Source organism: Paramormyrops kingsleyae, chromosome 5 (genome assembly GCF_048594095.1).
Source record: "Paramormyrops kingsleyae isolate MSU_618 chromosome 5, PKINGS_0.4, whole genome shotgun sequence".
Taxonomy (NCBI): domain Eukaryota; kingdom Metazoa; phylum Chordata; class Actinopteri; order Osteoglossiformes; family Mormyridae; genus Paramormyrops; species Paramormyrops kingsleyae.
Window position 1 is genome coordinate 39,004,764 of NC_132801.1, and position 12,118 is coordinate 39,016,881.

At 41.5% G+C, this 12,118-nt stretch overlaps 1 protein-coding gene across 1 annotated transcript; it reads left to right on the top strand.

The window, feature by feature from the left end:
- Positions 1-386: 386 nt before the first annotated feature.
- On the top strand, positions 387-11,184 carry tufm (Tu translation elongation factor, mitochondrial). The gene is made up of 10 exons (XM_023805405.2): positions 387-488; positions 1,984-2,033; positions 2,166-2,304; positions 2,578-2,744; positions 3,399-3,668; positions 5,034-5,166; positions 5,368-5,472; positions 9,740-9,891; positions 9,979-10,098; positions 10,214-11,184. The coding sequence occupies exons 1-10, from the start codon at positions 428-430 to the stop codon at positions 10,382-10,384; spliced, it is 1,368 nt and encodes a 455-aa protein (XP_023661173.1). The 5' UTR covers positions 387-427; the 3' UTR covers positions 10,385-11,184.
- The last annotated feature ends 934 nt before the right edge of the window (positions 11,185-12,118 follow it).

Sequence of the window (12,118 nt, forward strand, 5' to 3'; positions counted from 1 at the left end):
GTTTTTACTACCGACCTTTTTTATATTGAAGTAGGTTTATTAATTGAGAGTCGAGCCGCCACAAACCGTGTTCTGACGGTCACGACAGCAGCCCACACTTTGGTTATGTCCGAATTCAGGGCCTGTATCCTTCTAAGGCTGCATTCGAAGACCAAAGTTTTGAAGGTTCCTTCAAATGTACCCTAGACACGCGTTATTGTTATGCCGAGACCCCAAGATTCATTACGCAAACCATCGAAGAACGCAGCCTTCAAATGCTACATAAACTTCGACTTTGGAAGGACGCAGCCCCAAATTTGGACACAACCTTTCTTCACACAAGTCTTTCTCTAAAGACGGCAACAGGAAGCTTGTTCTGTCAAACAGGTCAAGGGAACTTTCCCGGCTCAATACAGAATCACTTCCGGTATTTTGCGCAGGCGCGTAGATGTTTCCTCTAGTAGTCGACATGGCTGCGCTGGTAGGAATCCGCTCGTGTCTGGTGTCCGGTAATGTCAAACTATTTTCCCCCTAAGTAGTGTAAATATATTAATGATGAATGAGTGAGAACTGGGAAAACAAATGCAAAGGTTAAAACTTGGTTTTGGTTTGAATGATGTCCATAATGTACAGAATGAAGAAGCCAACTTCATTGAATGCATCTCTGCAGCACTAGTCAGTGACTAAGGTCACGTTATTGGATCAAGTAAGAAATGAAGATGGATTAGATGCTTTTTGCGTAATTAAGTCGGCTGCTTAAATATAGATGTTACCGTTTTAATTGCATATAAGCTATGGGGCTTAATAGGTTTTTTGTGAAGGACCTATGTACTGAGAAATTTTAAATCTTAGGTGTCCTTTTTCAGGCCTGAATGTCGCGCGCATATGCTCAGTTTTTTCACTGAGATTTTTATTAAGAGGTTTTCCTTGAAGATAACAAAAACAAGTACAACAACATATCTGAAGAGATCGCTGGGTTGTAAATTCAAATTCACCCTAAAAAACATTAGGTAATAAATTAAACCGGTTCAGATCTTCAAGTTGTTTCTGCAACAGCAACCTTTTGTCGTGATGTAAACCGGTTACGTTTTCCCGTCGCTCACAGAGAACTGCGTTTGAAGTTAGAGTAAACGTCAGGTGCTCCATTAAATTAATCACTTCAATGATATTAATCCATTGACTCACAATAAAGAGGGTGTGCTTAAACAGGGTTTTTAATTTTTTCTTTTTATTCAAAGCAAATAAATGGCAATTCAACAACTCAGTTTCATTGTAATGAACAACAGGAATACAGAACATCAACACAAAGCACTAAAACCTAGAATACACAACATCAAATTTGTAATGATATTATATCAAGCGTGTGGTCAAACAATGAGTATGGAATAAAGTGCCGAATAGTCGCTCTTTAAATTTAACCATTGGCTTAAATAATGAAAATGAAATATACCACTGGACATGAGGACATAACTAATCGCAGAAGACAGGGTGGTACATTAATTGCACTTTGCATGTGAGTGATTGGTATCATCTACTAGGATGGAGCACTGAAATGAGTTATGTGCAATCTCTGAGTGTTGTACAATGACTCTGTTTGAGCACATTTAATTGTACTAAGGATGTACAGGGACACATTTGACAAGAGGGTAGTACTAGTTATCTTTCAACATGGTGTTGTCTTCGAGGTTGGTGTTAGCACACCAGGCGACTGCATTGTCTGCTTCCCGAGGGTATCGTGCTTCCTTCTCATTAGAGGTGGGCCGTATCATATTTCAGGGGTTTCTGGTGCTGAGCTGTAACATGAACGAGGAGAAGAGATGTTGGGTGAACACACAACTTTGCAGTGCACATGTACTGATAACCAGAGGATAGGAGATGAGCTTGCGCACCTTGACCGACCGACTGACTGACATCTTTTCATGTGTGTTATAGTTGTTAAGGAGGATGTTTTTAATATAATATGTCATATAGTCATCATTCTCATTAAAATCCCTGCCTGTCTAGCTCTCCAGCTCTCAACATCACGTCATCTTCTGCATATGCCTTATAAGCTGGTGAGTATTCTCCTCAGAACGCAATTTGCATCACACTGAACTCATTCTGTATATTATTTGTATGGACCTGAAGGTAGTGTTGATAAATGCAGTTCTGTTTCTGTAGTAATCGTCTTATTTTTTTTTTTGAAGTGTTCAGCCCCTCTCATCAAAAGAGACTTTGCTGCTGATGCCAAGAAGGTGTTTTCTAGAGACAAGCCCCATGTAAACATTGGCACAATTGGGCATGTCGACCATGGAAAAACTACACTCACTGCAGCCATCACCAAAGGTAAGTCTTCAACAGCAAACTGTCAGAAATACATATTCAGCATACTACCTATGGCAGGCCATGAAGTTATTTGTGATAGAGAGAGAGAGAGATAGTGACAATGAAGGTCTGTCTATTACAGAAACCGTGAAAAACAGTTTAGCAGCACAAGTTAAAGTAATAAGTAAGAGAAATAAGAACAGCACACAAAAAGACAGTCGTCATATTGTAGTGTTTTATGTTTTTGCATAGCTTTGTTTTAAGACCACCATAATGATGAGTCCTTTTTTAAAGTATTGGCAGACGCTGGAGGGACACGTTATAAGAAGTATGAGGACATAGACAACGCACCTGAGGAGAAAGCTAGGGGCATCACCATCAACGCCTCGCACGTGGAGTATGCCACTGCCAACAGACATTACGCCCATACCGACTGCCCAGGCCATGCTGACTATGTCAAGGTACCACCAGATCAGTGTTTCCCTTCCTGCTCCATGGAGTCTGTCTGGCAGGGAGCTGAGAGAGAGCAAAATCATGCACTTTAAAGTGGAAACCTTAATTGCTGGTCTCTGTGACTGTAAACACTTCCATTCTACTGGATGGCAATACTTCAAGTGGTGAAATAAGGTTGCAGTTTTCTGCACTACTTTCCAGCAGAGCTAAAAGTACCGCCACACCACTAACCCCTTTGTACCTTGGTTATCCACAATATCTCCTTTTTTAAAAAGATGATGCGGCTGCTGAGCTGTTGCTTTATTCACCAACACTTGAGGCTTCCTCTGTGGCAGCACTTATGTCTTCCAGGATATTACCAATACAGCAGATGTTGCATGATCCACTAACTCAATCAACCTTGCAGTGCGTTTGTTGAGCATAAATTGTCTGTTCTTAAAAGCCTACGATATGGAATTACATTTCTTTCTGTGATGTGATAGGCTGATATGTGCTATCAGGCAGTGTTCCTTATTGCCAGTTTATTGAAGTTCCTCATTTTCTTATTGTCAAAATTTTAACAGTCAAAATCATTTATATTGGCCAGCCATACTGTCCACCTTGATCTTGACCCGTCACATTAGGCTGAATGACCTCTGACCTCCGAATTCTGCCCTTGGTAGAACATGATCACAGGTACGGCACAGTTGGATGGTTGCATTCTGGTGGTGGCAGCCACAGATGGACAGATGCCTCAGACACGAGAGCACCTCCTGCTGGCTCGGCAGATCGGCGTGGAACATGTGGTGGTTTTCATCAACAAGGTGGATGCTGTGGAGGACCGGGAGATGGTGGAGCTGGTGGAGTTGGAGATCCGGGAGCTGCTCACGGAGTTTGGCTATGACGGCGAAAATACCCCTGTAGTTACTGGCTCCGCCCTCTGTGCTTTGGAGGTGAGGCATTATGGATGCACGGGGGGAAGCTGACAGGAGCAGAATATGGGTGACAGGTTATAAGACGAAGGCGATGATTAGGCTACAGGATGTCATGGACGGGGCTACTTTTATAGGGAAAAAAAACTGAAGAGCGATTTGAGTAATAATTGCTTGCTAAAAATATACTTTATTGAATACATTTCAGTTGAAAATGAGATTAAAAGACATCTTATCCAGAATGTGCTGTGTTAGCCCAGTGTAAGTATAGGGATAGGACTGTCGTGATCACATCACGATGTAATCGCGATTATATGGCGCATGCGCAGTCATCACCTGGGCTTTAGATGAAGGGTGAAACATTTGTCCGGACACCGACTTTTTGGTACTGTAGGGACGTTTACTTACGCCCACAGATTATACTGCGAAAAGTATCACCACACCAACACCATCTTTTACCTTGTTCATCCACAATATCCTCCTCATTTCAAAAGATGTTGTAGCTGTTGAGCTGTTCTTTTCTTCAGTGCCACATCAGTGCTTATCGCTTTCATGATTTAGTAACACAATAGCATGTGTTGTGCTTCGCTAACTGAATTTAATAAGGATACGCTGAATTTATACAAACCACTGACTTTTGAGGGTCACAATACGCATCTCATTAGTATCTTAGGCACACTAGTAATCTGCTTACCAAATTGTGGGCGTAAGTAAATGTCCGTAAAGTACCGAAAAGCTGGCATCCCGACAAATGTTTCACCTGTCATCTAAAGCCCTGTTAATTATTGAGCATGTGCCATATAATCCGAATATATCATGACAGCCCTAGATGGGGAAATTCAGAAATCAGGAACTATTATTCCAAAGGCAGCCGAGCAGGAACTCAAAAGTACGGCCACGTTGTTCATGCTCAGTTGTTTGGGCATTAAGGCAGAAACTTTGGCCTCTGTTTGAGCATTGCTGGGTTTCCTCAATGCTGTCTGTACTCATTGGCTCTATGGCAGAATCAGTATCAGAAATCCAAAGTAGTGTTTCTTTCCCATCAGTTACTTCTTGCATATCTAGTAAGTAAATGTCCTTAGAAAATCAGTTTAAGAAACAGGTATCCATCATTACTTGGTGTCATAAAGTAATTCAGGTTGCTTTACAATGCATACAGCACAGAACATTTACTGACGCCTGTTTGTCGTGCTAAGGGGGTCTCGTTGTTTTAGGTTCATTTAGTAGTTTCTGAGAAAACGCTCCTGAAATAATGGAATTATGGTGGATGTTTTTCACAGGACAGAAACGATATGCATGTGTACATGGATCACACCACTAAGCATGGGGAAAGGAGTGCCCATAATTCCTTTTAAATCATTTTTGCTTCTCTGTCTGCCCTCTCAGAGCAGGAGCCCTGAGATTGGTGCCAATGCCATTCTGAAGCTGCTGGAGGTGGTGGATGGTTATGTGCCTCTGCCTAAGAGGGAGCTGGACAAGCCCTTCCTGATGCCCATCGACTCCGTATACTCCATCCCCGGTGCGTGCTCTGCTCTGTGCCGCCAATGTGTCTCTGCACGCCTTCGAACCTGGATGGGCTGGGCGTAGAACACTCAGAACCATGAACATGCAATAAGGAGTTTGTGCTGTGCTGTACCGAGACTACTGCTGAATGAGTATCTCTCTCTCTCTCTCTCTCTCTCTCTCTCTCTCTCTCTCTCTCTGCCTCTCTCTCTGTCAGGTAGGGGCACGGTGGTGACTGGTACACTGGAGAGAGGTGTGATCAAGAAAGGGGATGAGTGTGAGTTTGTGGGACATAATCGCGCTTTCAAGTCTGTTGTGACAGGTAAGCACTAGTTAATTGTTTAATAATTTCCTTTTTTTTGTAGTCTGTGTACAATTTCTTACATGCGGATACTTTCCAACAGAACCTAACAGAATTTAAATGTCCTAATGTGAAGTATGGCTCACTCTTTCGTAATCCGTTTGTATACTTCTCATTCTCCATATTTGATTTGCATTTCAATCGATTTGTGCCGGTGAGTTGATTTGTCAGCTAGAGCCACAGCCAATATGAAAAATTTTTCAGATTTTCAGGAGCTAGCAATTCTGATACCTTCTGACACACAATGCCTGTTAGTTGCCTTTACTCATAATTGCTCACCTGATGTCTCTGTGTAGCCCAGAGTCCTGCACCGGGTCGGGTACCCGCAGATAGTTGCTGAAACGGCCGGATTTTAATCTTCTGGAATTTTACGGGCGGGTATGCAGGCGGGTAATTCATTACACACAGGCGGGTAGCAGGTCAATCAAAACAGTATTGCAAAATAAGCAAAAATATCTATGTATTAGAATACAGGGGTGATAGCGTTCCGGCACCACGCTGGATTTCCGGCGTACTGTGGCTGCGGAAAAAAAAAAAATCAGGTTCGCGGATATTGATCTGTCATTTCTCTAGATCTGAGATGCGCAGGTCAGAGAGCAGCTTTAACGCTGAACGACTCAAACAATACACATACTAGCCGATGAGCCAATCAGAAGTAGGGAAGGGGCGGGCCTTGTGTCTTTGTCAAATAGATTGATACAGGTTAAGGCAATGCTCCATGCGCGAAGGTGTTTTTAGCTCCCATACTTTACAATGCGCTATATGCACGCTCACTTCCGCATTCTGACTAAGACGGCTGCTTCACGGCTATTTCACGGTTACAGAATAGCTCCGTCAGACGTGAAACCTAAGTAAAATGTTATATTCGGCGGTGCGGGAAAATGCTGATTCCGCTACTGAGCTATAAGTGAATTGCCTTCCTATTTCATGGTCCGAGATTGTTTCAGAAAGTTGTCAAGGTGGCATTGTTCCTATCATCAATAGAACCGGCGAGCTCCTTTTAAACACCAGCTGCAATTAATATACTTCAGCGTATCATACCTTTGGTTTTTGTTAATAGGCAATAGCATTAGTATACCACTAACCCATCAAAACAACAATGAGACAGTCAGTAATTCTCACAGCAGCGGAGTCGGTGACCTCCAAAAAAGCCGTAAAACCCACAATACAGTCGTGTTTGTCATATATTTTTTGTGCTTATTAAATGTAAGTGTTTCCAAAGATCAATCCCACAACAGTAATAAAATAAGTCTTGCTTTAACATAAATACTAAAACAATAGATCGCTTTAATCGCTATTACAGTTGGGTATAGGCACGCGGTCTTATTTAGAAAACATACAAAAAGAGACCAATATAGGGCTGGTTTCCCGAACAAGGATTAAGACTAGTTTTGGACTAAATTGCCGTTTCAATGGAGATTCAGCATTGTAACTCAAAGTTAGTCTAGGCCAGTGGTTCCCAACCTTTTTTAACTCACGGCCCACACAGCCAAACACATATGTTTCCGCGGCCCACTGCAAAAGAATTTAAACGATCCCGCTTTTTGTGTCGGGTTAACTAAGTACTCGGAAGCAAGGCTGTTAATTGTCTTTATTGAATAAACTGGTAATTTATTTAATTATATATCAAATTATGATTTATTTGATTTTGACTAGACATTTTTTATTATATTAACAATATTACAATTTCTATTAATAATAATTGGCGGCCCCCCTGCAATACCGTCGCGGCCCACTAGGGGGCCGCGGCCCACAGGTTGAAAACCACTGGTCTAGGCTTAATTAGGTTTAATCCTTGACTGGGAAACTGGCCATTAATGTTTAATCATTAGTTTTGTATTTGTCCGGTCCACGGGGTTAATTTTGGGGATGTTAAAGTGATAGATCTTGATAAAGCCTGATGAACAACCAAGGGAATTATTTTTACAGTGAAAATAAATGGTTTTATACTGTATGTTCCTGAGTAATCGATAAAATCAGTTTCTGTGTACTTTGGAGTACTATTATTGCCACTTACTGAACTGTCTTGGTATGGCTGTAGCATCTGTAGCATTTACTTCCAGTGATTGTACTAAGATGGGCTAATAATGTCAATCTAGGCACTGAACATATTGAGAAGAAAATGCTGTGTTTTCTTGAATAATACTGGGGGCATAATGCAAATATGAAAATATCTAAAAAGAGCCACTTGACAATAATGAAGGGTTATACATAGGCTGTTTATATATTTGGGCCCAGGGGCCAACAAGTTATGTGTTAAAAGTGCGTCGCATACATAGTACCCCCACCCCTACTGACCTCGGGGGCAAGGAAAAAAAGTTCAGGCTCAGGAAATTTTTCCACTATCAGCCCTGAGAATATCATATACAAATTCTCATCATCAGTGTGTTCAGTATGTCGGGGGTACCTTATGGTGCTTTTGATTATTTCTCTCGAAGTTGGAACTCGGATGAAAATGTCACGAAAAACGTCACTTCCCGTCGGAATCACGCCTCTTTTATGACGTTGATGTCGGACAAGATTTTGTTGTCCGAGTTGCCCCTGTGATGTAATTTCAACATGGCGGCTTACACACTGAACAGTAATTCTATTTTTATAAATCTTTAAAAATGTTTATTTTGTTAGATTAGATTAGATTAGACTTTATTAATCCCACAATGGGGAAATTCTTTGAGAAACAGCAGCAATAATGAAAAAAGACAGTACAAAAAAGGACAGGATCCATAGGATCAGCAAAAAAATAACAATACAGATAATAAAAACAATAGAAAAAAAATGTATTAATAGTTATAAATGTAACTGCACGTGTTCGATTTAGAGAATACCATATCATGACCGTAAACAGTATCCTATCATGCAATATCAGATTTTTACCAGACTTGTTAGTGTCTTTGGTTTGTTTGTAGTTTGTTTGCCTCTCGAAAAAAGAATATTGCTATGAATGTACTAAAATGTTTTATAAACCTTTTAATGTGGTTTGACTAGTTAGTGTTTCTTGTTTGTCTCTCTGAAAAAATAATGTCACTCTAAATCTGCTAAAATATAAAGTAACAACACACAGCAGCGTGTTCATGGAGGCAGCCATGTTTGTTCCGAGATGTGGTAGCTCGAACGGGAGATTGTCGGACGTGATGTCACTCAACTCGGAATTTCCGAGTTCCGAGAGAAAAACACACCAATAGATAACCGACCTCGACAAACATTCACATACATGTCTGAATCCTTGCTGAAGCGTGTCGTCATGTTCTCTCTTTCACGCTCGTCACAGTATGGATAGCTTAGATCTATCTGATTTGATTTTGTGTTAAACGGACTTTTTCGTTTCAATTCAAAATTCATTTAGGCCTAGCGCTTGTCACGTTGAGAGGTGCATAGAAAAAATAATTGTGTGTAATTTATCATGGGTACAGGCGGGTAACGGGCAGAATGTTAACGGGCCCGGGCGGGTGCGGATTTAACTTTGAAATAATCACGGGTGCACGGGCAGGTGCGGTGCTGTACTGTGCGGGCGGGTGCAGGTCTCCAAAAGTGGACCCATGCAGGACTCTGGTGTAGCCATTTCTTCAGTTTTGATTGTCGAGGTATGCAGATTGAGCACATTCTCAGTGGTGTATTATAATGGGCTGGTTAATCAGAAAAGCTCCACTGATCTGGGCGTTGTTACCAGTGTAGCTAGAATGGCTTTGACTGGCTTCACTGATATTGCGCAAGTAGCTGAGGAACCTGTGAAGTGACAGCTGAGCTGCACAGTGAAACACTTAAGAACCATCAAGATAGTGGTGATAGGACCTTTTAGGTTCCACAATATAAGATGGGTTACTATTAAGATAAGTACTTAAATGTGAAGTAGACTTAATAGATCCAGTCAGCAACCACTTGGTAATTGTAAAATTCTTCTTCGGATCCGGACCAGCGGAAGGTTGTCAGCATCATAGTGTTGTGTTACATTGGCTGTTTATAGTTCAATTTCAGTTTCAGTTTATATAGCACCTTTCACAACAGTCGCCCCAAGCGCTTTACATGGGTGTGTTGTGATGCAGTCCTTTTATAAAAATGATTTATAAAAGTACAATTATAAAGCAGTATATGCTTCAGCAGTATATAGTAGACAGGAATGACAACAATAAATCAGAATGTGTTTCACTGGCTGTGTTCATCCTGCTCAGTCATCTCATGACATTCTCTAGAATGCCGCATTGTGTGTACACAAGCTCCCTGTTTGTCTCAGGCATTGAGATGTTCCACCAGTCCTTGGATCAGGCAGAAGCAGGGGACAACCTGGGGGCTTTGGTGAGGGGCCTGAAGAGGGATGATGTGAGACGGGGAATGGTTATGAGCAAACCAGTTTCCATAAAGCCACACCAGAAAGTGAAAGCCCAGGTCAGTATCTATGATGGCCGACCCAGAGCCAACTACATGTGCATGTTGTGTATGTGTACTGAAGTCCATCACCTGTATCTCTCTCAGGTTTACGTCCTCAGTAAAGAGGAGGGGGGTCGACACAAGCCCTTCATGACCAACTTCATGCCTGTGATGTTTTCTCTCACTTGGGACATGGCCTGTAGGGTAACCCTACCCAGCGATAAGGTATCTCCACCATCCCATCTACTTCCCTGTCCATGCGCAACTTTAGAAAAGTTCTCCTGTATCTTCAGAATCAATCAAATTTTTTTTAAATCAGTGCTGATGACTCTGTTTGCAGGAAATGATCATGCCTGGGGAGGACACCTCCCTCAGCCTCACCCTCCGACAGCCCATGGTCTTGGAAAAGGGTCAGAGGTTCACTCTGAGAGACGGAAACAAGACCATCGGAACTGGGCTGGTCACTGAAACGCTGGGCCTTACTGAGGAGGACCAAATTAACTGGGGCTAGGAGACCAGCATGACTAGGAGAAGATTTAAATGGACTAGAGATGGATTACATGTCTTACAGCCCCCAAGACCCGGCCAGTGCTGTTCATTCAGATATATTTGCAAGCTTGGGTTGGCAGTTTTTGCAAACAAAAAAAAGAAATTGGTGATAATTTCACAGACACGGTTTCTTTACTCATCTATTATGTCTCAATGCAGGTATTGTACTGGTACCTTCAGTGATACGGGTCAGTACCACCCCCTTTTTCTTTTTTCTTTCTTTTTTAGAAATGCAAATTTGTTCCATTCCTGTTTTGGGAAACACGTACATAATTATAATTACTGATTAAACTTGCTCTCGGTTCTGATTGCCTTGACGGTAACAGAAGTTAAAATCCTGTATAAATATTGCTGTTTTTTAATTCTGAATTAATGTTTGCATTTCTGAAATGAGACCACTAATGAAATGATGTCATTGGTGAAGGTGACCCATACTTTTCTTAACCTGTCTTTCTTGTATGTGGCTGGTTGCAGTAAATACTTCATCCCCACCTTCTTTTTGTGTATTTGCCCTTAAGTAAAGCAAGTATTCTACTGCCAATGCAAATGCAAAGTGAATGTCTCAGAAATGAAGCCCTTGGCTACAAATATATCTGCACTTACAGTACAGTATGTATCACCAGGCTGTGAATTGGGTAACTGTAAGAGCCAAATGTCAGTGGTGAAACTGCTTGAATTTATCTTCAGGCTGAAATTATTTATGTATATTGAAATAAGTTTTTTTGCCTGAAAAGGCATAAATTTTGCTGTTGTCCATGGAAAGTGTGTCCTCTCCTCCCTCGTTAGCATTTGCTAACTCAGATGTGGCGGTGGATGGGCGTCGCCTCACGGGTCGGCACCTGGTCTCAGGGTCAGTGCTTCTTGGGACAGATTTCATGCGTCTGACCACTAATGGGTGAATGACTATGGAAAATTGATGTATGCATTAGATGTAGCATTATAAACTGGTTTTGAATAGTTTCTCAACAATGAAAACTGAAAAAAGTTCTTAACACTAGAAATTGTTAAATATACTTTTTGTAAGGTATTGATAGAAGCTTTGGTTTGAATAACTGGATTAGTGGAAATATGTACTTTTGACCATATCTAAAATTCCCAGTGATTGAATCCCATTATAGGTCTAGTGTGTGATGCCCAATGAGACTCACATGGGGTGCAGTGTGTCCCCAGCTTCTTTAAAGTTTGTGTGCAGCAGACTGAGAGAATAACAAACTTGGAGGAGATTGTCTTGTAGATCACCAGTAGATGGCAGTAGATGGTAAAGTAGCGCAATAAGGAAAGATGCATCTAATCCACCCAGTGATAAAGCTAGCCAGCTGATCGACTTCGAGATTCCTTTTCGCAGAGGAGTAGTATGGTATACCTAGAAGCAAACCAGCTGTCGGACACCCTGTGGTATCAACTGATCTTCTCACATTAAATTATAAAACGGATGATTAACGGTGAGAGCTCTCAGTATGATGAATCTCCATCCAAAATAATGTAATGAAGAGTAGATGACATTAATATTAATTATGAGAGCCCAGTGACAAGAGAAACACACATTAACATATAAGATAATTTACTAACAAGCCAGTGATGTAGAGGAATGACAATCAGGCATAATCCATCATTATAAAACGAAATAAATGGGGAACTGGCTGGAAAAGCCAGAAAAGGCAGACCGGACTGCCCCCTCCAGCACCGTGCAGTAGCT

Bases quoted from the DNA above. Each gene is read 5' to 3' on its own strand.
- tufm (XM_023805405.2), top strand. From the start codon at position 428: ATGTTTCCTCTAGTAGTCGACATGGCTGCGCTGGTAGGAATCCGCTCG. The intron at 5,473-9,739 runs GTAAGCACTAGT...TGTTTGTCTCAG, and splicing joins TTTCAAGTCTGTTGTGACAG to GCATTGAGATGTTCCACCAG. The intron at 9,892-9,978 runs GTCAGTATCTAT...TATCTCTCTCAG, and splicing joins ACCAGAAAGTGAAAGCCCAG to GTTTACGTCCTCAGTAAAGA.